Genomic DNA, 27,856 nt, shown 5'->3' with positions numbered 1-27,856 from the left:
GGAAGGAAACTCCTTCCACAGTGTTGCTGAATCCCAGCAGCAGCGCCTCCTCCTTCAGGGGAAGGAAACTCCTTCCACAGTGTGGCTGAATCCCAGCAGCAGCGCCTCCTCCTTCAGGGGAAGGAAACTCCTTCCACAGTGTGGCTGATTCCCAGCAGCAGCGCCTCCTCCTTCAGGGGAAGGAAACTCCTTCCACAGTGTGGCTGAATCCCAGCAGCAGCGCCTCCTCCTTCAGGGGAAGGAAACTCGTTCCACAGTGTTGCTGAATCCCAGCAGCAGCGCCTCCTCCTTCAGGGGAAGGAAACTCCTTCCACAGTGTTGCTGAATCCCAGCAGCAGCGCCTCCTCCTTCAGGGGAAGGAAACTCCTTCCATAATGTAGCGAAAAGATGGCGGAAACGGCCGAGGCTGACGTCAGCGCGGCCCGAAGAGCGGCCAGGCAGCAAGAAGGATCAGCAATGGCGACTGTGGAGCGGAGACTACCCAGTCCGGAGGCGCTGGTGGGACAGCCCTGGACCCACTGGATCGATGCCGCCAAACACCAAGGGGCGGATGGTGAGCCCAAGGCGCTCTTTAACCGGGGGAAACACTTTTTGCTGCGTGTGCCGAGCGGGGCTGAGATGTTTGTGCGGCGAGTTGGCGCAGGCAAGTGTAACTATGTGACTGACTGACTGATGTGTCCCAATTGTTACACAGGCACCGAATCGGGAGAAACTTTTAAGGAGTGCGGGAAAAACCGTGAGGTCATGCGGCTGAGTCGGGAAGGTGAGTGGCGGCTTCAAACTTTACTGTGTTTTCGCTCCTGTCTGTTGTACAGGCTCTTTACCGCACACTGGCGGGCTGGCGACTCTGTTTTCGCAGGCACTGGCAACTAGACTGAAAGGGGGGCCTGTTACATGGATGCATTCTTAACTCATGGTTTGCTCAAATGTTTTGGGGGAGCTAGGTTGATCAAAAAACGTTCCGCGTTCCCATTCTTCCCCTCCTCCAGTAACGATTTCCTAGTCTTATTTTTGAAAAGTTGCTTTCCTTGATCTGCGTGTTAAGGTTCAATTTGCTATCTTGTTTGTCAGGTAATGAGGGAGTGGTTCTAGATAGTAGTATTTTAGAGCAATCGAAACTTTAAATCAGCAACAATAATTCATTGTAATTGGACATTCTGCTATGTTTTCCTGATTCCACAGAAGCTTATCACAAAATTAAACTGTGTTTCAAGAGGTTAAGGTTAGCTACCCTTGGTTCCATTTATGTCAAACTATCCTGAGGATGAGTAATATCCTGTTACTAAGTTGTTACCCCAGCTTGTTTTATAATGGCATATATGGGGTATTGAGTCCAATTTTAAACTTCAGATAGAAAAGTTGTAAATTTACAGTTTATCAAACTTAAATTGTACCATGTAAACTCATTTTTAAATTTTCATATTATTTGGGTAACCATCTGTATTGACTTGTAACTGGTGGGAATGAACACTGGGTAAACTTGTGATGTGAATCTGCCCACTTTACGTTATATGCTCTACATCTTGAATCACGTGCTATAGTTTAGACATTGTCCAATCTGTGCATGGATCACAGATAAAAGTGCTGGTGTTGAATTAAATTTCAGCCATTTTAAATTAAGAGGGAGTGAAATTGGACAAGAGACTCTCAGAGCTTCCATTCTTTGTTCTTCAGAAATCTAAAACTTATCAGATTTAAATTTAGAACAGATGTTGAGGAAATATTATCTTAAAATTCAGTAGAAATGTGTTGCTGATGGATGGATGTTTTTGGCCCTTGTTACTATACGGCCATATTTACATTTCAACTTTTTTTTTACTGTTTGGGACTTAGGTTTGAATCCATCCAGGCTGATACAAGATTCCTCTGCTGGCCGTAAGGGTCTTAAGTAAAATTAATATGGACAGTCTTTCTATTTTCCAAGACATTGAGTATGAGATCATGAGACAAAACTGCCCATTATTCACACCAATTTGGCTTTGATAGAGGCCACACTGTTGTTGGTGTGGGAACTGGAAAAGTTGCACTGGTGCAATAGGTTTGCTCTTGAGTTGGGATTGATGTGTGTTTTGGGATAGTTCAGAGTGAGCTTGGTGTACCTGATATGAGTGTTGCTGACAGTGCAATTGGTATTCCATTCCTTATTACCAACATTCATCAGGTTCTGCAATGCAAACTTTTCAAGTGCTGTTTTATTTGTAACTAAATTTTATTAAATCCGTAAAACCAGATGTTGTTGGTAATCATCTCGCTGCAAACGCCGATGTAGACATGGAACATGTTTATTGGGTCTTGCAAGTCATTTTACCATAGCAACACCACCCTTTAAATAATATTGAGTGGATAGATGTGTGATGTCGCGAGCAGCACAAATGGTTTTCCCAGGTTAGAATGTTGGTGCAAGATTAATAAATGACGAGCAGTTTAAAAAGTCAGACATCTGGGTTAAAAATGCCATTGTATATTGGGAGAGTCTCTGTAGTGTTTTAGTATTCATGTTGGTAGCTGCATATGCTCAGGGATATGACTTGAGTCTTGTTGGAATTAAATTGGTCTATGCTGGCAAATTAAAATCATTGTTGCATTTAGCCCCTCAATTGTTAGGTCCAGGGAAATGACATCCATCTAGACTGGTTAACTTTTTAGTTTATGCACTATGATGCTGAACAAATATGAATAAAAAAAGTCAGATGTTGCTTATTACTAATAGACTACAGAAACAAAGCACTTGCACCAATTTGAAATAACATTAAAAAATATCTCCGCTTGTCTTCCTGTCTGCTACTCTGTCATTATTTATTAGTCCCTTTTTCCTACCTAATATATCTCTAACTTCAGAAACAGTTTAACTTTTTTTCTTGTGCCTTTTTGTCCTCTTCCTGGCTTCTTCCAACCATTTTGGAGACAGGAGCAAGTATATAAATATGGCTTCAAATTTGTTACCCCTTCCAGCCAATCAAGAGCCCTGAGTATAAAGTTTGTCCTGATGACATCATGAATGTGACCAGATCAACCTTTGACTTTTTAAAAAAATGCTGACAACAGAAAGGGTCTCTGCTGATTGAGTATACTCTTTGGTCACCAGAGCCTGACTAACTGGATTAGTAGACTGTAAGGGATAAATACCTAAAGTGTGGATGGTCATTAAATACAGTAACCTTAAATTATTTGAGTTCTGATTGGGAATGCTATTTATGATGTCTCCAGAATTTGCCCTGATTCCCCACTTGCTTGCATTCCTTGTTAAGTGAAGAAAGAAAGACTTTGTTTTATATAGCACCTTTCATGACCACTGGACGTCTCAAAGCGCTTTACAGCCAATTAAACACTTTTGAAATGGAGTCACTGTTGTAATGTGGGAAAGGTGGCAGCCATTTGCACACGGCAAGCTCCCACAAACAGCAATGTGATAATGACCAGATATGTTGTTTGAGGGATAAATATTGGCCAGAACACCGGGGATAACTCCCCTGCTCCTTTTCGAAATAGTGCCATGGGATCTTTTACGTCCACCTGAGAGAGCAGAGAGCCTCGGTTTAACATCTCATCCGAAAAACGGCACCTCCGACAGTGCAGCACTCCCTCAGCACTGCACTGGAGTGTCAGCCTAGATTATGTACTCAAGTCCCTGGAGTGGGACTTGATCCCACAACCTTCTGACTCGGAGGCGAGTGTGCTACCAACTGAGTCACAGCTGACATTGGAAAAACTGGTGCGACAGGCAACTCTTTTTCACTTCCATAAGATTAATGTAATATATACCCTGCCTATAGTATGGATGCATATATTGAAATAGTCACTGTTACTTTGCATTCAGTATCATCAAGTAACATTGTACAGATGCATATTTCTGATAGAAAAGAAAGACTTGCATTTATATCGCGCCTTTCACGACCTCAGGATGTCCCAAAGCGTTTACAGTCAGTGAAGTACTTTTCAAGTGTAGTCACTGTTGTAATGAAGGAAATAATATAGCCAACGTAGTGGCTGGATAGAAAAAGTTACATTAATCTTAGGAAAGGGAAAGAGTTACCTGTTCCATAATTCAGTGCCATTTACTGATGAGGAAACCAAACACATTGTAAAACAATTGAAGTTCAGTGTATATACAGCTTTATAACACACAAAGCAGCAGGAAAGGCTCTACCTGTTCTAGTATTGATTGGTCCTAGTTAACTGACTTCACTTGTGTTCTATGAACACCAAGATTTTGGTAGATCCCTACACACCAGATACAAATAAAAACACCAAGGGATAGAGTTCAACTTCCGCCGCCGGGAGGGAAATTAGTGGTAGCAGCTTGGCCGCCTGTTGTACAACCTGCCCGATTTTTTTTTTTTCTCCTTCCTGTGTAGGGTAAATCGGACCAGGTGTATAATGGGCGGCCGATCCACAGCCGCCAGATTTCTTCCTGGCGCTTAGTTAAAATCTACCCCAAGACTCTCGATCTGGTTGGGACGGGGAAGAGAAAGAGAGAAGGAAGGGGAATCCTAAATTCCATATCCAGTTTATAAATAGGTGGCTGAGCCACAGAAGGGTCTGAATTCCCAGAAGTTTTGAAAGTTTAAACGCTCTTAATGCGTCCAAATGTATGTTTCAGTTGTGGTAGCAAGGTTTACAACTGCTTTTAATTTTGCAGTATATTCCTGAGCTATTGCAAAATGTACATGCAATGCAGGTCAAATAATTTATTTCCTCAACCTCAAACAAAGACTATATAATTTTTGTGAAATTTGCAATTGTTTAATCTGTATGTCAATTTTTTTTTTAAAGTGGCTCCAAATCTACATCATATAGGCATGCCTTGGTCTCTTCCCCCCCCCCCCCCCCAGCTGCTTTTACTAATGAGTTTCAAAATGGAGAATTTGTTCAATAACATGCAAAGCTTGCAGCAAGTCCAACGAGCTGTAATATCACCTTTTTTGATGAGTCTTTTAGCTCAGACTAAAGTAATTCAATAGACAAATACATTTTCTGTAGCTACTTGGTTTAACACAGGTCAACAAATATCTCAATCCTGAATGAATATAACTTCAATAAAGTACTTTATTTTTAACTTAATCTGAAAAATGATTTCCCTTATCTAGTTACTACATTAAAGCTTCAGAAAAACTTCTTGATTTAAATCAAGAATCCAAATCATATGTTTTTTTGACCAACCACATAAATCATTGGATGAAACTGACTATAGAAAAAATTAGATTGTAGAGTAATGTAATTTTTTTAAAACCCTCTAAATTATGTATATGTACTTTAATGGGAATGGCTTTCCTCCATCAAGCAAGAGAAATTTATTCTATGACTTTGCTCACTTACTAGTGAACACTTTCACTTTAATATTAAAACTCTTCCATCAGATTTTGAAGAAATTAAAACAAAAGAAATCTTTAAGAATTATACCTGCTCTAGCTGATGAGCATCCCTGTGCTGCTTTGTATATCTGGAAATCTTCTCAGTACCTTAGTAATTAAGCCTTTTTCTCTTGTTGACTCTATTCAGTTCAAAAATTAAGTTCTCGAAATGTTGGTCGTCTCAAACTTTGTTTTCACAAAGTTAATTATTGACTTTCTTTCTGTAGCTTTTTGGTTCTTTTTGAAAAGCGATTTACAAGTGCTCCTGTACACATCTATTTGAACATTAAATTGTCTGTTCAGTCATTTTGCGCTTATGTTTTTTTGTCCACCCCAAACTTGGCAATTTTACATCCGCTTTGTATTTGAGAATTGGATGTATATTTTATCATAAAAGACTCTGGAGGTGGAATGTGTGAAAACATTTATTGCAAAATTTCACAATGTTTCTTTCATTTTTTCCTAATCATATTTGTCTCAAACTTCTACTTTGCTTTTCCTGCACCTTGATACTAACCCTGCTGGTCCACAACTTTAGGGAGACAATATTGTACAAATGCAAGCCTTTTTGCTTCATTTAAATTTCTGCCTCATAACATAAAGAAAAAGTGTGGCTTTGAGCTTACTTTGTTGGATAATAAGTACAAATGCTTAATGTGTTTGTCTGAATTCCGTGTTCTATTTTAAGAGGCTAACAGTGCTTAAATAGGTTAGCACATTCACTAAAATAGGGGAGAGAGGAATTTCAAATTAACACATTGTGTTCATATCTGATATCCCATAGTACAATTTCAAGGCCTATGTATTTACATGCTGTGTCTCAATGCAAATTTACACCAATTTCCCTCTGATTCATTGTGGAGAAAGTAAAACCACCTGGTTAGGGGTGACTGAAATGGTGTATTTCACACCAAAAATGGTAGTTCCCATTTCACTCCTAAATAGGACTTTCAAATCAATCAACTGTATTATATACCAAATTTTACAGTTTAGCAAAATTTGATCAATCATTCATTGAACTTAACTGCAATGATAAAATACTGGCCTGCGTTCTCATCAGTCACGATAGGGATTTAATGATGCCATTCTTGACAAAAAATGATAAATGAGCAAATAGCAATAACCTTAGAGCCACAGACTTCTTTTATTGGTGTTATCAATGGCAATAAGAGCATCTCATTGTATGAAGGATAGAAAAGCAATGGAAAAGGTGTAATGAAGTTCCACTAGGACGTTACCAGGGATTAGTTATGAAAGGAGACTTGAGACGTTGGACCTTTTTACTCGAGCTGAGCAGAACAAGCAATTATGAAGGGCGATGAAAGTTCAGCCATGATTTTTTTTAACATTGATTGACATGATGGGAAGGAGAGGGTACAAATTTATGATCAAAGAATTGGAGGTTAAAAACAATTTCTTTACACGGGTGGTTAGAATATTTGCCACAAACCTTTTGTTGAAGTACAGTCCATAATAATTGTAATGTTTCCCGACATAAGAACTTTGTGAAGTGTAGTCACTGTTCTAAAGTGGCTGTAAAGCACTTTGGGACGTCGCAAGGTCATGAAAGGTACTATGTAAGTCATGTTTTAAAAAAAATAAAATCTTTGAAAATGGAATCAGCTACATGCTTGAAAGAGGATTATTAAAGGGTACGATGTCAATCTCCCACCGCATTGCCCATGGTGAGTTGGGCAGAAAAAAAAATTGCATGCTTTCATGACCTCGGGACATCCCAAAGTGCTTTACAACCAATTAAGTACTTTTGAAGGAAGGAAGTAGCTACCCAATGGAGCTGTTGACGATGTTGCTGGCCACTACATTGGATCCTGTGTGATGCTAATGTGGTACTAATTTCCCGTAATGCTCCTATGTTGTGTCTCGATTTTAAGCGCTAATGTCCCCTTTTGAGGAACATTGTAAAATGATAGAAATAATGCAAGATAGTATGTGGTATAAACAAATGAAACATTGAAATCATCTTTCCAATTAATTTTAATTTATAATTTGTTTTAATGTGAATATATTAAATATATATTTATGAATTGAAAATGTAAAATTATATTAAATTAATATATAGAAATTATTCCAAATTATAAATGTTGAATATGATTACATCCCGTGCCATGTGGTTGTCCTGGACGCTTTGCGTAGCCTGGACGACCACATGTGCAGGAAGTGTCGCCCGCAACAGCAACTCGAGCTCCGGGTTTCGGAGCTTGAGCGGCAGCTGGAGTCACTACAGTGCATCCGCGAGGCTGAGAAATACTTGGAAAGCTCGTTTCTAGAAGTGGTCACCCCATAGCCTCAGAATGTGCAGGCAGAGAGGGAATGGGTGACCACCAGACAGAGAAGGAGGACCAGGCAGGTAGGGCAGAAATCCCCAGAGTGCATCTCGCCCGCTAACTGGTTCACAGTTCTGCAAACTGGCGGGGATGATGGCTCCTCTGGGGAGAGCAGCCAGAGCCAAGGCCACGGCACCACGGGTGGCTCAGCTGCACAGGGGGGGAGGGGGGAGAGTGGAAGAGCAATAGTGATAGGGGATTCATTAATTAAGGAAAGTGATGGGAGTTTCTGCGGCCGCAGGCGTGACTCCAGGATGGTATGTTGCCTCCCTGGTACCAGGGTCATGGATGTCACTGAGCAGCTGCAGGGCACTCTGAGGGGGGGAGGGTGAACAGCCAGAGATCGTTGTCCATATTGGTACCAACGACATAGTCAGAAAGAGGGATGGGGAGCTAGGAAAGAGATTAAAAAGCAGGACCTCAAAGGTAGTAATCTCCAGATTACTCCCGGTGCCACGTGCTAGTGAGAACAGGAATAGGAGGATAGAACAGATGAATGCGTGGCTGGAGAGATGGTGCAGGAGGGAGGGCTTTAGATTCCTGAGGCATTGGAACTGTTTCTGGGGAAGGTGAGACATGTACAAGCCGGACGGGTTACACCTCAATGGAGCCGGGACCAATATTCTTGCTGGGAGGTTTGCTAGTGCTGTTGGGAAGGGTTTAAACTAGCTTGGCAGGGGGATGGGCACCAGCATATAGGAGTAGAAAAGAGGAATAAGGTGCATAAAAGAGTGAGTTTGTTGGACAGTACTAGAGAAGAAAGTAGTATTAGAGGCAGAAGTAGTACCATATTAGATAGGAGCAGACTACGAAAAATTCAAAAATGGGTTTAGAATGCATGTACGTAAACACACAAAGTATGGTGAATAAGGTTGGTGAGCTACAAGCACAATTAGCCATGTGGCTTAAAAGTGGTGAGGACTGGGCACTTAATATTCAAGGGTACAAGGTGTTCAGAAAAGATGGGGAAGGAAAAAAGGGAGGTGGGGTGGCAGTGCTGATTAAGGAAGAGTGTTGGAAAAGGAGGATATTCTTGAGGGGACAAGGACAGAATCCGTTTAGTTAGAGTTGAGCAAAAAGGGTATGATCACGCTATTGGGGGTATCCTATAGGCCTCTAAATCGTGCGAGGGAAGTAGAGGAGCAAATCTGCAGGGAAATCGCAGAGATATGCAAGAGCTATAGAGTGGTGATATTGGGGGACTTTAATTACCCAAATATCAATTGGGATAATGCTAGGGTAAAGGGAAAGGAGGGGGAGGAATTTCTGAAATGTGTTCAAGAATTTCCTTGACCAGTATGTTCTTGGCCCAACTAGGAACGAGTCATTGCTGGATCTGGTGCTGGGGAATGAGGTGGGAGAACACTTGGGTACGAGTGATCATCGTATCATAAGATTTAGATTATCAATGGAGAGGAGCAAGGAACAGTCTAGAGTGGAACTTCTAAACTGGAATAGGGCTAACTTCAATGGGATGCGAAAGGATCTAGCCAGGGTAAAATGGAACCAAAGACTGACAGGAAAAACTGTAATGGAACAATGGGTGATCTTTAAGGAGGAGATGTTCCAAGTACAGGCTAGGTACATTCCAATAAGAGGGAAGGGTAAGGGAACCAAAGCAAGGGCTCCTTGGATGATGAGGGAGATAGAGAAGATGAAACAAAAAACGAGGGTGTATGATGCATGTCAGGTGAATTCTTCAAGGGAGAACCAGACCAAATACAATAAGTTGAGAGGGGATGTGAAGATGAAAATAAGATTGGCAAAGAGAGAATATGAGAGTAGAATGGCGGTTAACATAAAAGGGAATCCAAAAATCTTCTACCGGCATGTAAACAGTAGGCCAGTTCTGACGAAAGGTCATCGACCTGAAACGTTAACTCTGTTTCTCTCTTCACAAATGCTGCCTGACCTGCTGAGTATCTCCAGCATTTTCTGTTTTTATTTCAGTTTAACATCAGTGGTGGGTAAAGTTTTAGAAACAATAATCAAGGAAAAAAATTAACGGGCACTTGGAGAGGTTTAAGCTAATTAAGGAGAGCCAACACGGATTTGTAAAAGGCCGATCGTGTTTGACTAATCTAATTGAATTTTTTGACGAAGTAACGGAGGATTGATGAAGGGAATGCAATGGATGTTGTCTACATCGATTTTAGGAAGGCGTTTGACAAAGTACCACATAGAAGGATGGTTAACAAAATTGAGGCTCATGGAATAGGTGGGTCATTTCAGCTTGGATAAGGAATTGGCTTAAGGATAGACAACAGCGAGTCGTGGTAAATGGCTGTTTTTCAGACTAGAGGATGGTAGACAGTGGTGTTCCACAAGGGTCAGTGCTGGGGCCACTGCTTTTTTTGATAAATGACCTGGATATGGAATACAGAGTAGAATTTCAAAATTTGCCGATGACGCCAAAACTTGGGAGTGTGGCAAACAGTGAGGATGATACCAATCGACTGCAACAAGACATAGAAATGCTAGCAGAATGGGCAGACAAGTGGCACATGGAATTTAATACAGACAAGTGTGAGGTGATGCATTTTGGCAGAAAGAACAGGGAGAGGCAATACACACTTAATGGCACAGTTTTAAAGAGTGTGCAGGGACAGAGGGACCTGGGAGTTAATGTGCATAGGTCCCTGAAGGTGGCAGGATATATTGAGAGAGTGGTTAGCAAAGCATATGGGATCTTGTGCTTCATAAATAGAGGTATTGAGTACAAAAGTAGAGAAGTTATGCTGAACCTTTATAAAGTGCTGGTTAGGCCACAACTGGAGTATTGCGTCCAGTTCTGGTCACCACACTTTAGTAAGGACGTGAAGGCCCTTGAGAGGGTGCAGAGGAGATTTACCAGAATGGTTCCGGGGAGGGGGATCTTAGCTACAAGGACAGGTTGGAGAAGCTGGATTTGTTTTCATTAGAGCAAAGGAGGTTGAGGGGCGATTTGATAGAGGTGTACAAGATTATGACGGGTTTGGAGAGGCTAGACGGGGAAAGGCTGTTCCTACTAGTTGATGGTACGACAACTAGGGGACACAGATTTAAGGTTTTGGGCAAGAGATACAGGGAGGATCTGAGGAAAAACTTTTTTACGCAACGAGTGTTGAGGACCTGGAACATGCTGCCGACGGAAGTGGTGGAAACGGAGACACTCGGGGCCGTATTTTCCGATCGGAGGCTTCCTACGTGTGGAGGCCTCTGATCTGGAAAAATCTACGGACTTACCTGAGGGCTCCCGAGGTCTGGACACTTCCGCTCCTGGGCCCCTCCAACTCGAAATGTGCAGGGCCCACGTATCCCAGAGGCGCATGCGGTTCGCAAGCGTCCCTGGGATCACGTGGGCCATGGGGAGCCAATCAAGCAAGGGAATCTCCCTTCATACACTTGACAGACAGACCTGTCAAATATATGAATGGAGATCACTCCAAAAACACTGTAAAACATTAAATAAACTAAAAAAAAAAAATCACATTTTTAAAATTAGTTGAAATTACAATAAATATTTTAAACAAAAATTTAAATTTTTGAAAAGTTATTAGTTTTTTACGGGGCTAAAAATAAACTTTGCTTTTTTTGAAGTATTTTTAAATGATAAATGAGTGAAAAAAAATTTTAAACTTTTTTTTCAAATCTTATGCTGGTAAAAGCAGGCCGTACGCCTGCTTTTACCAGGTGTAAGATTTCTAAGGGTTTTCTGCGGGCGGAGGTTCTGCAGGAAGTGGAACTATCTGCCCACAGAGGCCCTTCTCCAGGGCAGGCGTCTGATCTGTCAAAAGCATTCTTGACAGATCGGAAATGCTGTTTTTCAGTGCATGCACTTGGCATGCCTGAAACCGGCATTTCCGATGTCCCTACGGGTGTGTACACAGCACGTACACGCCCGCAGGGATCGGAATATACGGCCCTCGATGTTTTCAAAGGGAGACTGGATAGGCACTTGAGGGAATAAACTTGCAGGGCTTGGGGGATAGAGCGGGGGAATGGGACTGACTGGATTGCTCCACAGGGAGCCGGCACGGACTCGATGGGCCGAATGGCCTCCTTCTGTGCCATTATGACTCTATGACATTAATAGATATTTGTCGCTGGGAAAGACAGGAGACTGGGGGGCATTGGAGGCCCAAAATGGAGAAGTAGCGAGAGGCGGGGAAAAAATATCAGAGTGGAAAGGGCAAAAGACAAGATGGATGGTTTTTCGGGTGTGACATCAGAACTGTTGCAACGTGAGAGTTGATGTTGGCGAGTGGCAAATTGGGCCTGGAGGCCTGAAGTAGGTTAACTTAAAAATTGAGGAGAAGGGGAAAAGAAGTAAAAATCTAGAGTAGGATTATGTGAGTGGGAGAAATTCCACAGTAGGGAGGATATGGTAAAAGAGGGCAATGGAGGGTTCTGGAGGTCCGATGTCTGGTTTTCTGAGGTGGGAGCTGTTGCTGGACTTGGAGGGCTGATGTTAGAAATTTTTATGACCTTGTCATTACAAATTTTTTTTTAATAGTTAATATATAATAGTGATAAAAACATACCTGTATCTATTATGTAGATAGGAAGGCTATTGGTTCTGTCCTGGGGTGCAAAGCTATATAATGGTTTAACTTCTGAAGCTCTCTACTGCTAGAGGTGTGCAGCTGCAGCTGTGATGGGACCCTGTGACACACAGTAGCTGCTCACTTAATAATGAGAACTCCTATCAAGGTGCCACCTAGAGCCCAAGACAGAAATGGTAATGCCCAAATAAGAAGTGTGTGACGTGTCTGACCAGTTTTAATAAATGGGGAACAAGCAAGAAAGTTGGATTCGACTGGATGGCTCATGGAGAAAAACACTGCCATAGACTTCATAGGACATATTGCCTGTTCCTGTGCTGTAGCGTTCTGATTCTAAAGCAAGACTTAAGTAAATACTACTGTACTGTTGAGGCCAGGCTTACCGGAGTCTACAATATTCAGGGCTTTTACCCTTGCTTCAAAATGACAGATAGTTATCAGATTTGTCAGGAGGAATGTCTCTGGCTGGTGCAGGCTGCATGATCAGAACTTCTTTCAGTTTGAAGTTAATGCTTCAGTACAATCTGTATTGGGTGAAATATGTGATGCACTTGGTTCAGAAATAAATAGAAGCTATAATTGGGTATTTTTAGTGTGGACTGATGGTCATCAGTACAAAGATATGAAATTAGAAAGGGACAAAATAAGTGAGTACTTAAAGTCATGAGCTAATTAGGGACATTCAGCATGGATTTGTAAAAAGCGGGTCAGTAGATGAATGTCATGATTTGTATATGGATTTTTAGAAGAAATTGATCAAAGTAAGTCACTTATGTAATACTTTTAAGGTTAAGGTACATGGGCCTAGAAATTCGGTTGGTAGCACCAGCGATTAGCGCCTAAAGAGCCCGAGAATTGGGGCGTTACCCAATTTTCGGGCGGGCGCAGTGAATATAGCGCCACCTCCCATATTGAGTATCCTTTTAGCGCCGGCGCTAACTCTTTGCGCCCGCCCGCGGGCGCAGGCAGATCATGACGTCATTTCAGTGTGCAATGCCTTTTTGGCGCCCCGGACCAGATATTCAGTAGCGCCCGCAACCTTTCCACCTGGCGCTATTAGTGACAGTTGGATGGAGCGTTCCCAGGCCCTTCTTGGACTCGGGGAGCGCTATTTAAAGGGGACAGCATTAGTATAAAAGCTGCATCCATTTCGGCTGGCCATTCTGATCATTGCTGGAGAGAGTTGCTGACCTTCTGTTGGACAGTACTTTTTTCATTGAGCCTTTGGAGGCACTGGCACTGGCAGCTTGAGGGCCCGGCTCCCGAGCTGGTGATGCAGCATCTGAAAGCAGGGAGATGGAAGAGTGGCTTCAGCAAAAGGACAGCTTACAGCAAGGGATGCCAGATTGCGGCAAGGCATGCCAGATTACGGCAAGGCTATGAAATGGGTCCACAGTGAGCAAGCATGCTGGCGGGGGGAAGAAGTGGAAGGAGACAGTTGTAAAAGGTGAGAACCTTACCATCGCTGTCGACAATGGGGTCGGCAGCTGCAGTGGTTACAGGACCACTCAGACGTCCTCCAAGAATCTGGTGGACTCTCTCCTCGAGATCCGTGAGAGTGACCACTTGTGGAGGTCCTCCACCGGTGCGAAGCTGGTCTTTGCCAATCCTTGCCAGCTTGGACTGCAGGTGAAAGGAGGGGAAGTTATGTTACCTGATGCCCTGAGTGATCATCTCATGCCCCCCATGGTGCAAGAGCCCTTACATGATGCCCTGAGTGATCATCTCATGCCCCCCATGGTGCAAGAGCCCTTACATGACGCCTTGAGTCAAATGTGCATGTGTGTGCCCAGAAAGGGCCATGGGTGCTTGCTGGCAGATGGCCAATGGGGCACAGGCCACCCTGTAGCCATAAAGTCAGGTGCAAATGAAGGGATGCAGAAGTTTGCAGAAACAACACCCACCCTCACGACCCAAGTGAGGTCGTTGAATTTCTTTCTGCATTGGACAGGGCTTCTGGTCACCATGTTGCTGGAGTTGACCCTCTGGCATACATCCCTCCAAGCTCGTCGGTAGTCCCTATGATTCGGCCTCCTGCCATTGTCTGGGTAGAGAACATCTCGCCGGCGCTCCACTGCGGCCACCAATTGCTCCAGAGCCTCATTGGTGAAGCGCTCTGCTCTCTGTCTCACCTTCTCCATCTGGTCCATGATTTTAGCGCCAGAGAAGGGCCTGCACCGATTCTGAGGCCTGCAAGGCGAAGAGTGTGGATGCTGAAGCTGACTGACCCACCCCTTTAAGAGCTGGCCGGCGCCTGGAAGTCTCGTGGTCATCGGTACATAAGAACATAAGAAATAGTAGCAGGAGTAGGCCAATCGGCCCCTCGAGCCTGCTCCGCCATTCAATAAGATCATGGCTGATCTGATCCTAACCGCCAATCCACTATCACAGAACCATCTCCTGAATCTAACAGAATTAGACACACGAAATAGGAGCAGGATCAGGCTACACGGCCCCTGGGCCCGCTCCGCTACCCACAGGACCATGACCGATCCGAACCTAGACTCATGTCCAAATTCCTGCCCGCTCCCCGTAACCCTTAATTCCCTTTACTTCTAGGAAACTGTCTATGATGGGCCTTCAATAACCACAAAACTAGAAGTTATAGACTTAAACAAGTTCGCTTTTAATCACTAAGATCAGAGCTAACATCTCAACACGCCGACTGGTTCACAGGAATGAGTCATACAGATCCTGGGATCTTTATGTAAGAGAAGTCAGGGGCGGAGCCAAGAGCCAAGACCTGGAACCTCCCAGTTTAGTCGGGAAAGAGGAAGTGAAACTATACACAGTGGGGGAGGGTAATATGCATGAGTGCAAAACGAATACAGGATCAAGACAAACAGATTTCATTACAGTCTATTTCTGTTTTAAATTTATGTAATGTAGCTTCTACAGCTTTTTGGGGCAGCATATTCCATGGACCTACCACCCTCTGAGTGAAGTAGTTCCTCCTCATCTCAGTTTTGAAAGAGCAGCCCCTTATTCTAAGACTATGCCCCCTAGTTCTAGTTTCACCCATCATCGGGAACATCCTCCCCGCATCCACCCGATCCAACCCCTTCACAATCTTATATGTTTCAATAAAATCGCCTCTCATTCTTCTGAACTCCAATGAGTAGAGTCCCAATCTACTCAACCTCTCCTCATATGTCCATCCCCTCATCCCCGGGATTAACCGAGTGAACCTTCTTTGTACTGACTCGAGAGCAAGTATGTCCTTTCTTAAGTATGGACACCAAAACTGTACGCAGTATTCCAGGTGCGGTCTCGCCAATACCTTGTACAACTGAAGCAATACCTCCCTATTTTTATATTCTATCCCCCTAGCAATGAAAGCCAACATTCCATTGGCCGCCTTAATCACTTGCTGCACCTGCATGCTAACCTTTTGAGTTTCGTGCACCAGGACCCCCAGATCCCTTTGTACTTCCAGTTTCTTGCCATTAAGATAATAACTTGCTCTACGATTTTTCCTGCCAAAGTGCATAACCTCACACTTTCCAGTATTGTATTCCATCTGCCAAATCTCTGCCCACTTACTTAGCCTGTCGATGTCCCCTTGCAGGTTTTTTATGTCTTCCTCACTCACTACTTTCCCTCCCATCTTAGTATCATCTGCAAACTTTGATATGTTACACTCGGTCCCCTCCTCCAAATCGTTAATATAGATTGTAAAGAGTTGGGGACCCAGCACTGACCCCTGCGGAACACCACTAGTTACTGATTGCCAGCCTGAGAATGAACCATTTATCCCAACTCTCTGCCTTCTATTAGATAGCCAATCCTCTATCCATGCCAGAATATTACCACCAATCCCATGATTTTTTATCTTAAGCAATAATCTTTTGTGTGGCACCTTGTCAAATGCCTTTTGGAAGTCTAAATACACTACATCCACTGGTTCCCCTTTATCCACCCTATATGTTACTTCCTCAAAGAACTCCAGCAAATTTGTCAAACATGACTTCCCCTTCATAAAACCATGCTGACTTTGTCCTATTAAATTATGATTATCCAAATGTCCTGTTACTGTCTCCTTAATAATGGACTCCAAAACTTTACCTACCACAGATGTTAGGCTAACCGGTCTATAGTTTCCAGCCTTCTGTCTACTGCCCTTTTTTAAATAAGGGTGTTACATTAGCAGTTTTCCAGTCCGGGACCTTTGCGGAGTCCAGGGAGTTTTGGAAAATTATTACCAATGCATCCACAATCCCTACCACCACTTCCCTCAAGACCCTAGGATGCAAGCCATCAGGTCCAGGTGATTTATCCTCCTTGAGTCCCATTATTTTACCGAGTACCACTTCCTTAGTGATTTTGATCGTGTTTAGCTCCTCCCCCCCCTTTAGCCCCCTGTTTGTCCAGTGTTGGGATATTCTTAATGTCTTCTACTGTAAAGACTGATATAAAATATTCATTCAGTGTTTTTGCCATCTCCATATTTCCCACCATTAATTTCCCAGTCTCATCCTCTAAGGGACCAACATTTACTTTAGCCACCCTTTTTCTTTTTATATAACTATAAAAACTCTTACTATCTGTTTTTATATTTTTTGCTAATTTACTTTCATAATCTATCTTCCCTTTCTTAATCAATCTTTTTGTTATTTTTTGCTGTCTTTTAAAGTTTTCCCAATCCTCTATCCTCCCACTAGATTTGGCTACCTTATATGCCCTTGTTTTTAGTCGAACACTATCCTTAATTTCTTTACTTAGCCACGGATGGCTGTCTTTTCTTTTACACCCTTTTCTTCTCAGTGGAATATATATTTTTTGGAAGTTGTAAAATAACTCCTTAAATGTACACCACTGATCATGTATCGTCTTACCCTTTAATCTATTTTCCCAATCCACTCTACTCAATTCCGCTCTCATACCTTCATAGTCTCCTTTATTCAAGCTTAGCATGCTTGTTTGAGATCCAACCTTCTCACCCTCTAATTGAATATGGAATTCAACCATGTTATGGTCACTCATTCCAAGGGGATCCTTTACTAGGACATTTTTAATTAATCCTGTCTCGTTACACAGGACCAGATCTAAGGTTGCTTGCCCCCTGGTCGGTTCAGTTACATACTGCTCAAGAAACCCATCCCTAATACACTCAATGAACTCATCCTCAAGGCAGCCCTGCCCAATTTGATTTGTCCAATTAATATGATAGTTAAAATCCCCCATAATTATAGATGTTCCCTTATTACAAGCCTCAACTATTTCCTGATTTGATACTCCGTCCAACAGAGTTGCCACTGTTCGGAGGCCTATAGACTACGTCCACTAGTGTTTTTTTCCCCTTATTATTCCTTACCTCCACCCAAACTGTTTCATTATCCTGATCTTTTGACCCAATATCATTTCTCTGTATTAGTGATTCCTTCCTTTATTAACATAGCCACCCCACCTCCCCTTCCTTCCTGCCTGTCCTTCCTGATCGTTAAATAACCTGGTATGTTTAATTCCCAGGCATTGTCACCCTGCAGCCATGTTTCTGTAATGGCCACAAGATCATACCCATATGTAGTTATTTGTGCCATTAACTCGTCTATTTTGTTACGAATGCTACGTGCATTCAGATAGAGAACTTTCAAAGATGTTTTGTGACACTTAGTTCCTGCTTTTGCCCTTTTTATTACTTTACCTTTTACTCCATACCTTCTGCCCCTTCCTGACACGCTCTGGTTTTTAATTTCCCCACTGCTACCTAAGTCTATGACCTTCTCTCTTGTCATTTTTATTATTTGCTCTCTAGGAACTACCCCCCCCCCCCCCCCCCCCACTAGTTAGTTTAAAGCCCTCTCTACAGCCCTAGTTATATGATCCGCCAGGACTCCAGTCCCAGCACTGGCCAAGTGAAGCCCGTCCCAACGGAACAGCTCCCTCCTGCCCCAGTACTGGTGCCAGTGTCCCAGGAAGCAAAACCCATTTCTCCCACACCAGTCTTTGAGCCATGCATTTAACTCTCTAATTTTATTTGTCCTAGCCAAATTCGCTCGTGGCTCAGGTAATAATTATTACCCTTGTGGTTCTGCTTTTTAATTTGGCCCCTAGCTGCTCAAACTCCCTCAGCAGAACCTCCTTCCTTGTCCTATCTATGTCGTTGGTACCAACATGGACCACGACAACTGGACCCTCCCTCTCCCACTCCAAGTTTCTCTCCAGTCCAGAGGAGATGTCCTTAACCCTGGCACAGGGCAGGCAACACAGCCTTCAGGACTCTCGCTCTCGGCTGCAAAGAACTCTATCTATCCCTCTAACGATATTATCCCCTACTACTACAACATTTCTTTTATCTCCCCCCCCACTTGAATGGCTCCACGGTGCTGTGGCCAGGTTGCTCATCCTACCCGCAGTCCCTGTTCCCATCCTCACAGGGAGTAAGAGCCTCGAACCTGTTGGACAAGTGCAAGGGCTGTGGCTCCTCCAACACTACCTCCTGGATCCCCGTACCTGCCTCACTTCTAGTCACACCATCCTGACCCTGGCCACGGACTACATCTGAATTAATTAATCTAATTGGTGTGAATACCTCGTGATACACAGAGTCCAGGTAACTCTCCCCCTCCCTGATGTGTCTCAGTGTTTGAAGCTCGGACTCCAGCTCTTCAACACGGAGCCGGAATTCCTCAAGCAGCCAACACTTACTGGTAAGCCGGTAATTGAGAGCACCTGCGCTGCGCCCGTCCGCTCCGATACTGGGTTGCGCCGGAAGTTTAGCGCCTTAAGAGTCCCATGTAACGCCTGAATTCGCGCCTCAATCACCTTTAGGGGCGATGCAACCCAATATCGCGCCAGGTGGTGATAAGTTGCGTCTGGCTATAAACTTTGCGCTGCGCCAATTCTAACGCCCCAAGCGGGGCTATACCCAATTTCTAGGCCATGGTATTCAAAGGAATGTAGCTGCATGCATAGAGAGTTGGCTGGGGGGAAATGCAGAGTGTAGAGGTAAATGGATGTTTTTTTAGATTGACAAGTTCTGTGTAGTTGGTGTGCTTCAGAGATCTGTGCTGGGTCCTGTTAAATAAATTATTTGGACATGATAATTGATACTGAAGCTTGTGGTAGCAAATTGGGGGGAATGGCAAAATGTGAGGAAGAATACAGGAGGACAGACAAGTTAGCGTCGTGGACAGATAAGTAGCAGACGCAATTCAATGCAGAGAAATTGAAGCAATACATTTTGAGAAAGAGAACAGTGAAAGTAAGTACAGTATATAGTAAGTGCTAAGATTGAGTATTGGAGGAACAATAATTTGTGGGTCCAGGTACAGTACATAGATCTTTAAAGATGAGTGTAGGTAGAAAAGGCCATTAAAAAGCAAATGGGATTGTGTGTGTATAATAGGACGTTGGTTAGGCCACAGCTGGAGTATTGGGTGTAGTTTTGGACGCTCCATTATAGAAAGAATATTAGACCCACAGAGGGTACAACAAAGATCTACTAGAATAAACAGTTTTAATCATAAGAAAAGGTTTGAAAAATTGTTTTTTCTCACTGGATCCACGAAGGTGAAGGAGAAATCTAATGGTTTTTTTCAAAATTTTGATGGGTTTTGAGAGGGTAAATAGTGAAAGCTTGTTTCCACTGTTTGGCAATTCGGTAACAAGAGGACATAGACAGGATTACAACTACAAGAAGAAAGGGAGAAGCTAGCTTTTTTTTCCCCCACAGATGTTTGTTAGAACATGGAATGCTTTGTCATGTGTCTATTAACACATAGACAATAACATTAATTAAAAAGGAATTGGCAAGTATTTCAAATGGAAGGACCTCCTGTGCTGTAAGATGGGAGGGGTAAAACTTGGGTTAATGGCTGTATGATATTGGGGTGGTGGGGGGCTGGAGGTGGAAGTTTGAAATACGGACATATCACATCTTGCCAGATGCATATTTTCTCGATTATCCATAGGAATTTTAGTGGGAGTCAGGGTTAGTTTTGTACATGATGGAATTAGTAGCTTAAAGCTCACTATGCCAGATGAAGTATGGGGAAGGGGAGATGCTCAAATATCTGTCAATTTCCATTATTCACTGAAGGGGAGGGGTGCACCTCTTTTCTAGTCACTAATCAAGGTACCACTGTGCACTTGTAATTCATCAGTTGCTGTGTATATATTCCATTAAAAGCTTATGGTTGTGTGAAGTTGCTTTTTTTCTCTTCTGTAGGAAATACTTTCCCTGGGCCAGTGCCACATTGACCCACTACTGTAACCTTCTGGCAGTTCCTTTCGAGTACAGGTAGACTATCCTTTATCCGCACTTCCGAAAACCTCTAAAAACCGAAAGTTTTTTCGTGGAGCGTAAGTCGTGCACACGACATGACCCGAGTGGCGCCAAACATGACAGGAGTGGTCCGGGAGCTCTGCCTTTCCCTGTGAGCAGGGCAGAGGGTCACAGAGTTCCCTCCTGGGTAGGAGATTGCAGGCCGAGCCGGGCAGTATGAAGGAGGTACCGGGAGAGTGAACCCAACAATACAGCGGCCCGTCCGATAGTCTTTTCTCCCCCGCCCTGCCCCCCCCCCCCCCCCCCCGACCTGATTTGCGGGCCAGCTTAGTGTAGGAGTCAGCCGATATCCGGCTTTCCCCCAACTGGCGGCGGCAGTCGAGCCCCAGACCCCCGCTAAGTCAAGGAATTCAGATACGGAGCAGGGGGAGCTGGAAACCTCGATCTAACGGCAGAAATCAGCAGCCGTTTTGTTAGGTTTCTTTTCTTCCCCTAGCATTTTTTTAAACAGTCAGGCTGTGGAAAGAGTCTCTGTAGCTTAGCAACAGCTTCAGAGACGCTTCCAAGGCAGGGCCCGAGTGTTTACAAGCTGTTGCTAAGCAACAGTGTTTGTTGTCAGATACGGAGATGAAAACCTTCTGAAATCCGAAAAATTCCAAAAACCAAAACACAGCTGGTCCCAAGGTTTTCGGATAAAGGATAGTCTACCTGTAGCAGTTTTTCTGGTACCAGACAGCATGGACTACAACAGGCAGAGTGTATTGTGAAAGGAGTGCCCTTGTTGGACATTTAAAGTGTTACTGAAGTTTTCCTCGTGTAGTATTGCTGCATGAGGTTTTTAGGGTTGAGATGATTTTAATTGTGGGTCACTGAGATTATTGTGGTTTCATGAAAGAAAAAGCTGTAGGAAATGGTACAGCAGAACAGTAATGTATCTGAATTTGATGTATATGTGTCATTTAAAAATTTTTCTTGATTCTGATTTAACTCTGGTCATACACATGCGTTGCAGGCTACACATTGAAATGGTGGATTTCTCCCAGAATGCGGCAGTATTTCCAAATATGTGTGGCATTCATAAAAATACAGCTATTGGAAAAAGTAGCAAGATCAGTTTTGTCCGATACTTGAGCAATTCTGATTCTTGCATAATAGATTAGTTACGACTAGGCCAATTATGTGCTTCCTGTGATGGCTGAAGCATGTTTTTATTAGAAAATTCAGGCAAACTAGTATAAGAACTGCTTGTCTTCAGATGCGCTCAAATATTATCTTGTAAAGAGGAAATTGGCTAAAAATATTACTTATGCTTTAAAGAACATTACATTAAGATGCTCATTAATCTAAAATGATTTCAGATAACCTGCATATGTCAGCCATCATAAAAATCCATAGAGAAGCTTTGGTATTGGACTTTACTAGACTGTGGATAGTCACAGTATCCGGGAATGGAGATAAAATAGGACCCACCAAGTGGCTTCACCATGGACTGGTACTAGTTTAGCTTATTTACTGCACAAGTGATGGCTAACTGATGCTATTCTTTTTATACTACTGGCATGGTATCCATGTGTGGTAAACCACTTTTATCGTTCACTATCGTTACACTATGGTTATCACTGTTATATCGTTACACTATGGTTATCACTGTTTACACTGTTGTATCACTACACGAGGTCGCCTCTTGTCACGCTGTTATACCTGGGCTGACCACTGCTGACTCCGCCCATGGCTCCACCTACCTGCCCAGGTATAAAGGTGGTCGACTGGCTGGTATTCCTCCTTGTTGGATCCGATCACCCACGAGGGTGGGCTCTGTTATTTAGCCAATAAAAACCTATAGTTACTTTCTTAACTCGTCGCTTTTCATTGGATGAATTGATAGGTATATCAATTTTATTGGCTAAATTTTAAAATGTCGTTACCTGAGCAGCCAAACGACCAGTCAACGGAGCAGCCAAACGACCAGTCAGATGCCCAGCTACAACAGCCACAGCAGCCGGCCTGGCTGCGAGCCCTCCGACCACCGTACCTGGATCTAAACCCACAGGCAGCAAACTCAGCCCTCGACTTCGAACACTGGCTGAGCTGTTTCGAATCCTACCTGGGAGAATCCGGCGTGCCTCAGAGATCCAAGCTAAGAGTTCTGACCGCCCAAGTGAGCCCTAAAGTATTCGCACTCATCCGGGACCTTACTACATACGAGGCTGCCATCAACCTGCTGAAACAACAGTACCGGAGCCCGGTAAATTCCATGTATGCCAGACATCTCCTAAGATCCCGCCCGCAACAGCCAGGAGAGTCTGTAGATGAATTTTTACGGGCGCTACAAACACTCGGCAGGGACTGTGACTTTAAAGCGGTAACGGCGGCAGAAAATACTGAAGATAATATCCGCGATGCCTTCGTGAAAGGCCTGCGGTCCGACTACTCGCGGCAAAGACTGCTTGAAGCAAAGGACCTCGACCTGAACACAGCTGCAGCCCTCGCTCGCTCCCTAGAAGTGGCCCATCGGGACCTCGAGGTGTACTCCAGGTACTGTAATTCGCGACCCTGGGACTCGGGACCGACCCCGACCGCAATACCCCTCGCAGCGCCGCCCCTGGGACCTACCTCAGCGTCGGCGTCCCGGACCCGATCGGGACCGCCACCCCCGGTACCGGCTGCGACATCGGACCCCCGCGATCGGGCCGCCGGCTGCTTCTTCTGCGGCCAGGCGAAACACCCGAGGTCGTGCTGCCCTGCGAGAAACGCGACTTGCTCCAGTTGCCAGAAGAAAGGCCACTTCGCTAAGGCCTGCAGAGGGAGAGCCACAGACACCAGCAGTGCCTCATGCGAGCTATGGGGGCGGCCATCTTTCATCAAGGCCACAGATGCCAGTATCCCCTCGTGAGTCGTGGGGGTGGCCATCTTTGATCAAGGCCACCGACACCAGCAGTGCCACATGTGAGTTGTGGGGGCAGCCATCTTCTCCGCCATTTTACTCCACCTCGTGGGCGCCGCCATTTTACCCACCACACTCGACCGCCACCTCGCCTCCAGACCCGACCACCGCCTCACCCGCAGACTACAGCAGCTCGCTCAGCCATACACTAGCCTCCGTCACACTGGACCAAGCTCGCCCGCATCACCTGTCCAAGTCCATGATGGACATCGAAGTAAACGGCCACGCCACGACCTGCCTGTTCGACAGCGGAAGCACGGAGAGCTTCATCCATCCAGACACGGTGAGCCACTACTCCCTCACTGTCCGGCCAACGCGCAACCGGGTCTCGATGGCGTCAAGGTCCCACTCTACAGACATCAGCGGCTACTGTGTTGTGACCCTGTCGGTTAGGGGCACGGAGTATAAAAATTTTAAACTTCTTGTCCTGCCCCAACTCTGCACTGCCGTTCTACTAGGGCTGGATTTCCAATCCCACCTTCAAAGTGTCACTCTAGCATACGGTGGACCCCTCCCCCCACTCACAGTCGACAACCAGCAGCCTTTAAACCGCCCACCGCGTACCACCTGCGGCCTATCCACCCTCAGGGTCCCGCCTCCCTCCCTGTTCGCCAACCTCACCCGCGACTGTAAACCCGTCGCCACCAAGAGCAGGCGGTACAGCGCCGGGGACAGAGCTTTTATTAGCTCTGAAGTGCAGCGCCTCCTGAAGGAGGGCATCATCGAGAGGAGCAACAGCCCCTGGCACGCTCAGGTCGTAGTCGTCAAGACCGGCGATAAAAACCGCCTAGTCATCGACTACAGCCAAACCATAAACCGGTACACCCAGCTGGACGCATACCCCCTTCCCCGCATATCTGATATGGTCAACCAGATTGCACAGTACCGCGTATTCTCTACCATCGACCTTAAGTCGGCCTATCACCAACTCCCTATCCGCCCTGAGGACCGCCAGTATACCGCCTTCGAGGCGAATGGCCGCCTCTACCGCTTCCTGAGGGTTCCCTTCGGCGTCACCAACGGGGTTTCGGTCTTCCAAAGGGAGATGGACCGGATGGTTGACCAGAACGGGCTGCAAGCCACGTTCCCCTATCTAGATAACGTCACCATCTGCGGCCGCAACCGGCAGGACCACGATGCTAATCTGGAGAGATTCCTCCGTACGGCCCAGCGGCTGAACCTCACCTACAATAAGGAGAAATGTGTGTTTAACACCTCGCGCCTTGCCATCCTCGGCTGCGTAGTAGAGAACGGAGTCATCGGCCCCGACCCCGAAAGAATGCGCCCCCTCATGGAGCTTCCCCTCCCCCACTGTCCAAAGGCGCTGAGGAGAACCCTGGGGCTCTTCGCCTACTATGCCCAATGGGTGCCCAATTATGCGGACAAAGCCAGACCCCTCATGAAGTCCACCTCCTTCCCCCTGACGGCAGAAGCGTGCGCAGCCTTCTCCCTCATTAAGGGAGACATTGCTAAGGCCACAATGCACGCGGTGGATGAGTCTATCCCTTTCCAAGTGGCGAGCAATGCATCCGACTTCGCCCTGGCCGCAACCCTTAACCAGGAGGGGAGACCAGTGGCCGCCTTCTCAAGGACCCTCCAGGGCCCCGAGATCCGACACTCTTCGGTCGAGAAGGAGGCCCAGGCGATCGTGGAGGCTGTACGACGCTGGAGGCATTACCTGGCAGGCAAACGATTTACCCTCCTCACCGACCAACGTTCGGTCGCCTTTATGTTTAATAACAAGCTGAGGGGCAAAATCAAGAACGACAAGATCTTGAGGTGGAGAATCGAGCTCTCCACCTATGATTAGGATATCTTGTACCGGCCTGGTAAACTGAACGAACCCCCAGATGCTCTATCACGAAGTACATGCGCCAGCGTGCAAAGTGATAGACTGCAGACCCTCCACAACGACCTCTGCCACCCTGGGGTCACCAGACTTTACCACTTCATTAAGGCCCGCAACCTGCCCTACTCCATCGAGGAGGTCAGGACCATGACCAGGAACTGCCAAACCTGTGCCGAATGCAAACCGCATTTCTTTAGGCCGGACAGAGCAAGCCTGATCAAGGCCACCCGCCCCTTCGAGCGCTTGAGCATCGATTTTAAGGGGCCCCTCCTGTCCTCTGACCGTAATGTGTACTTCCTCAACATTATTGATGAGTACTCCCGTTTCCCCTTCGCCTTCCCCTGCCCAGACATGACCAGTACCACGGTCATCAGATGCCTGAACGACCTCTTCGCCTTGTTCGGGTTCCCGAACTATATACACAGCGACCGGGGCTCCTCCTTCATGAGCGAGGAACTTCGCCAGTTCCTACTAGCGAGAGGTATTGCTGCAAGCAGGACCACCAGCTACAACCCCCGGGGGAACGGCCAGGTGGAAAGAGAGAACGCGACTGTCTGGAAGGCCGTTCTCTTAGCCTTAAAGTCTAAGGGCCTCCCAACCTCTCGCTGGCAGGAAGTCCTCCCGGCAGCGCTGCACTCCATCCGGTCACTGCTTTGCACTGCCATTAACGCCACCCCCCATGAACGAATGTTTGTTTTCCCCAGGAAGTCGACTACGGGAACCACGCTACCAACTTGGCTGACCTCTCCGGGGCCCGTCTTGCTGCGAAAGCACGTGAGGGCCCATAAAACGGACCCCCTGGTCGAGAGGGTGGACCTCCTGCACGCCAACCCCCAGTACGCCTATGTGGCATACCCAGACGGGCGGGAGGACACAGTCTCCTTACGAGACCTTGCACCCTCGGGCACCCCTGAGACACCACCATTACCCCCCACCACTCCCCCAGATCCAGCCCAGGTAGACGGCATGCCGGAACCCCACGAGCCTTCGCCGACCACGCAGACACCAGCATTAACGTCGGATACTGCATCACCGCCGCCGCTGCTGCGACGATCAGAAAGGCTTACGAGGCCTCCGGACAGACTGACATACCCGAACTGGTAGTACACTTCACCCCGCCGGACTCAAATCTAAACAAGGGGTGAATGTGGTAAACCACTTTTATCGTTCACTATCATTACACTATGGTTATCACTGTTTACACTGTTGTATCACTACACGAGGTCGCCTCTTGTCACGCTGTTATACCTGGGCTGACCACTGCTGACTCCACCCATGGCTCCACCTACCTGCCCAGGTATAAAGGTGGTCGACTGGCTGGTATTCCTCCTTGTTGGATCCGATCACCCACGAGGGTGGGCTCTGTTATTTAGCCAATAAAAACCTATAGTTACTTTCTTAACTCGTCGCTTTTCATTGGATGAATTGATAGGTATATCACCATGGAAATACGTTTGCTTGTGTTTCCTAAATTTCTCATAAGGTAGCAGTCATGTTTTTTTGGTTGTTAAAATATTTGGGTGGCTTAGCATTAATTCTCTAAATTCACTGTTACCTACATGTCTATAACATCTGTAGTCCAAATCTCTCTTCTGGCCCATTCAGGTCCACCAAACCATGCCACTCCTCCGTTCAGCAGCTGGGCAAATAGATGGCACCAGGGTTTCTGTTACAGGTAGACTACCCTTTATCCGAACTTCCGAAAACCTCTAAAAACCGAAAGTTTTTTCGTTCAGCGTAAGTCGTGCGCACGACATGACCAGAGTGGCGCACGACTTACGCTGAGCAGGGCAGAGGGTCACAGAGTTCCCTCCTGGGTAGGAGATTGCAGGCCGAGCCGGGCAGTGTGAAGGAGGTACCGGGAGAGTGAACCCAACAATACAGCGGCCCGTCCTATAGCTGCAGCGGCCCGTCCGATATTCTTTTCTCCCTCCACCCCCCCCCCCCCCGACCCGAACCGCGGCCCATCCGATATTCTTTTCTCCACCCCCCCCCCCCCCCCCCGGACCCAACCCGACCCCCGACCTGATTTGCGGGCCAGCTTAGTAGAAGTAGGCCGATATCCGGCTTTCCAGAGAAGCAGGAAGGGGAATGAGACACGGAACAGTCGCAAGAGGTAGCCTGAACTTTTAAAATTTATATTAAATACAAATTTCCCAGTCTTATAATAATACCTTCTGAAATCCGAAACTCTGCTGGTCCCAAGGCTTTCGGATAAAGGATAGTGTACCTGTAGTTGCACTTGCTTTTGGTCAATGAGGCAAAATGTCTAATTGGCAGTCTTTCTCTTCTCTTCCCCCCCCCCCCATCAAATTTCTCCCTGGCTGGATAAATGCTTCACTGTTAAGATAGTGAACTTATTGTATGGGGAATTGCAGGTGTGAACTTGCATCTTGTCATTGCATGCTACAGTATGTTCAACCAATAATGCCACCTTTTAGAAAGTAGGTTTATAAGTCAACTCCACACTGTATCAGGCTGTGTAATCTGACTTTTCCCCTGGGTTATGTGATCTGATTTTTTTCCCCTGATTCTGCAAAAATAAATGATTTATTATCACTCAACTTCATTGCGTAGGAACATAGGAATTGCTATA

General features: G+C 45.6%; 1 protein-coding gene across 1 annotated transcript in view; it reads left to right on the top strand.

Annotated features, from left to right (window-relative positions):
* The first annotated feature begins 245 nt into the window (after window positions 1-245).
* Window positions 246-27,856, top strand: part of atxn7 (ataxin 7) — a 135,733-nt gene continuing 108,122 nt past the window's right edge. The window contains exons 1-2 of the mRNA XM_086001497.1: window positions 246-553; window positions 695-763. Of these exons, the coding sequence (XP_085857623.1) occupies window positions 388-553; window positions 695-763 (235 nt within the window). The 5' untranslated portion in view covers window positions 246-387. The remainder of the gene's footprint in view (window positions 554-694; window positions 764-27,856) is intronic.

The sequence above is a fragment of the Somniosus microcephalus genome, chromosome 11 (genome assembly GCF_052327205.1).
Source record: "Somniosus microcephalus isolate GS21.2 chromosome 11, FLI_Smic_1.0, whole genome shotgun sequence".
NCBI classification, from domain to species: Eukaryota; Metazoa; Chordata; class Chondrichthyes; order Squaliformes; family Somniosidae; genus Somniosus; species Somniosus microcephalus.
This window is presented reverse-complemented; position numbering and strand designations above follow the sequence as displayed.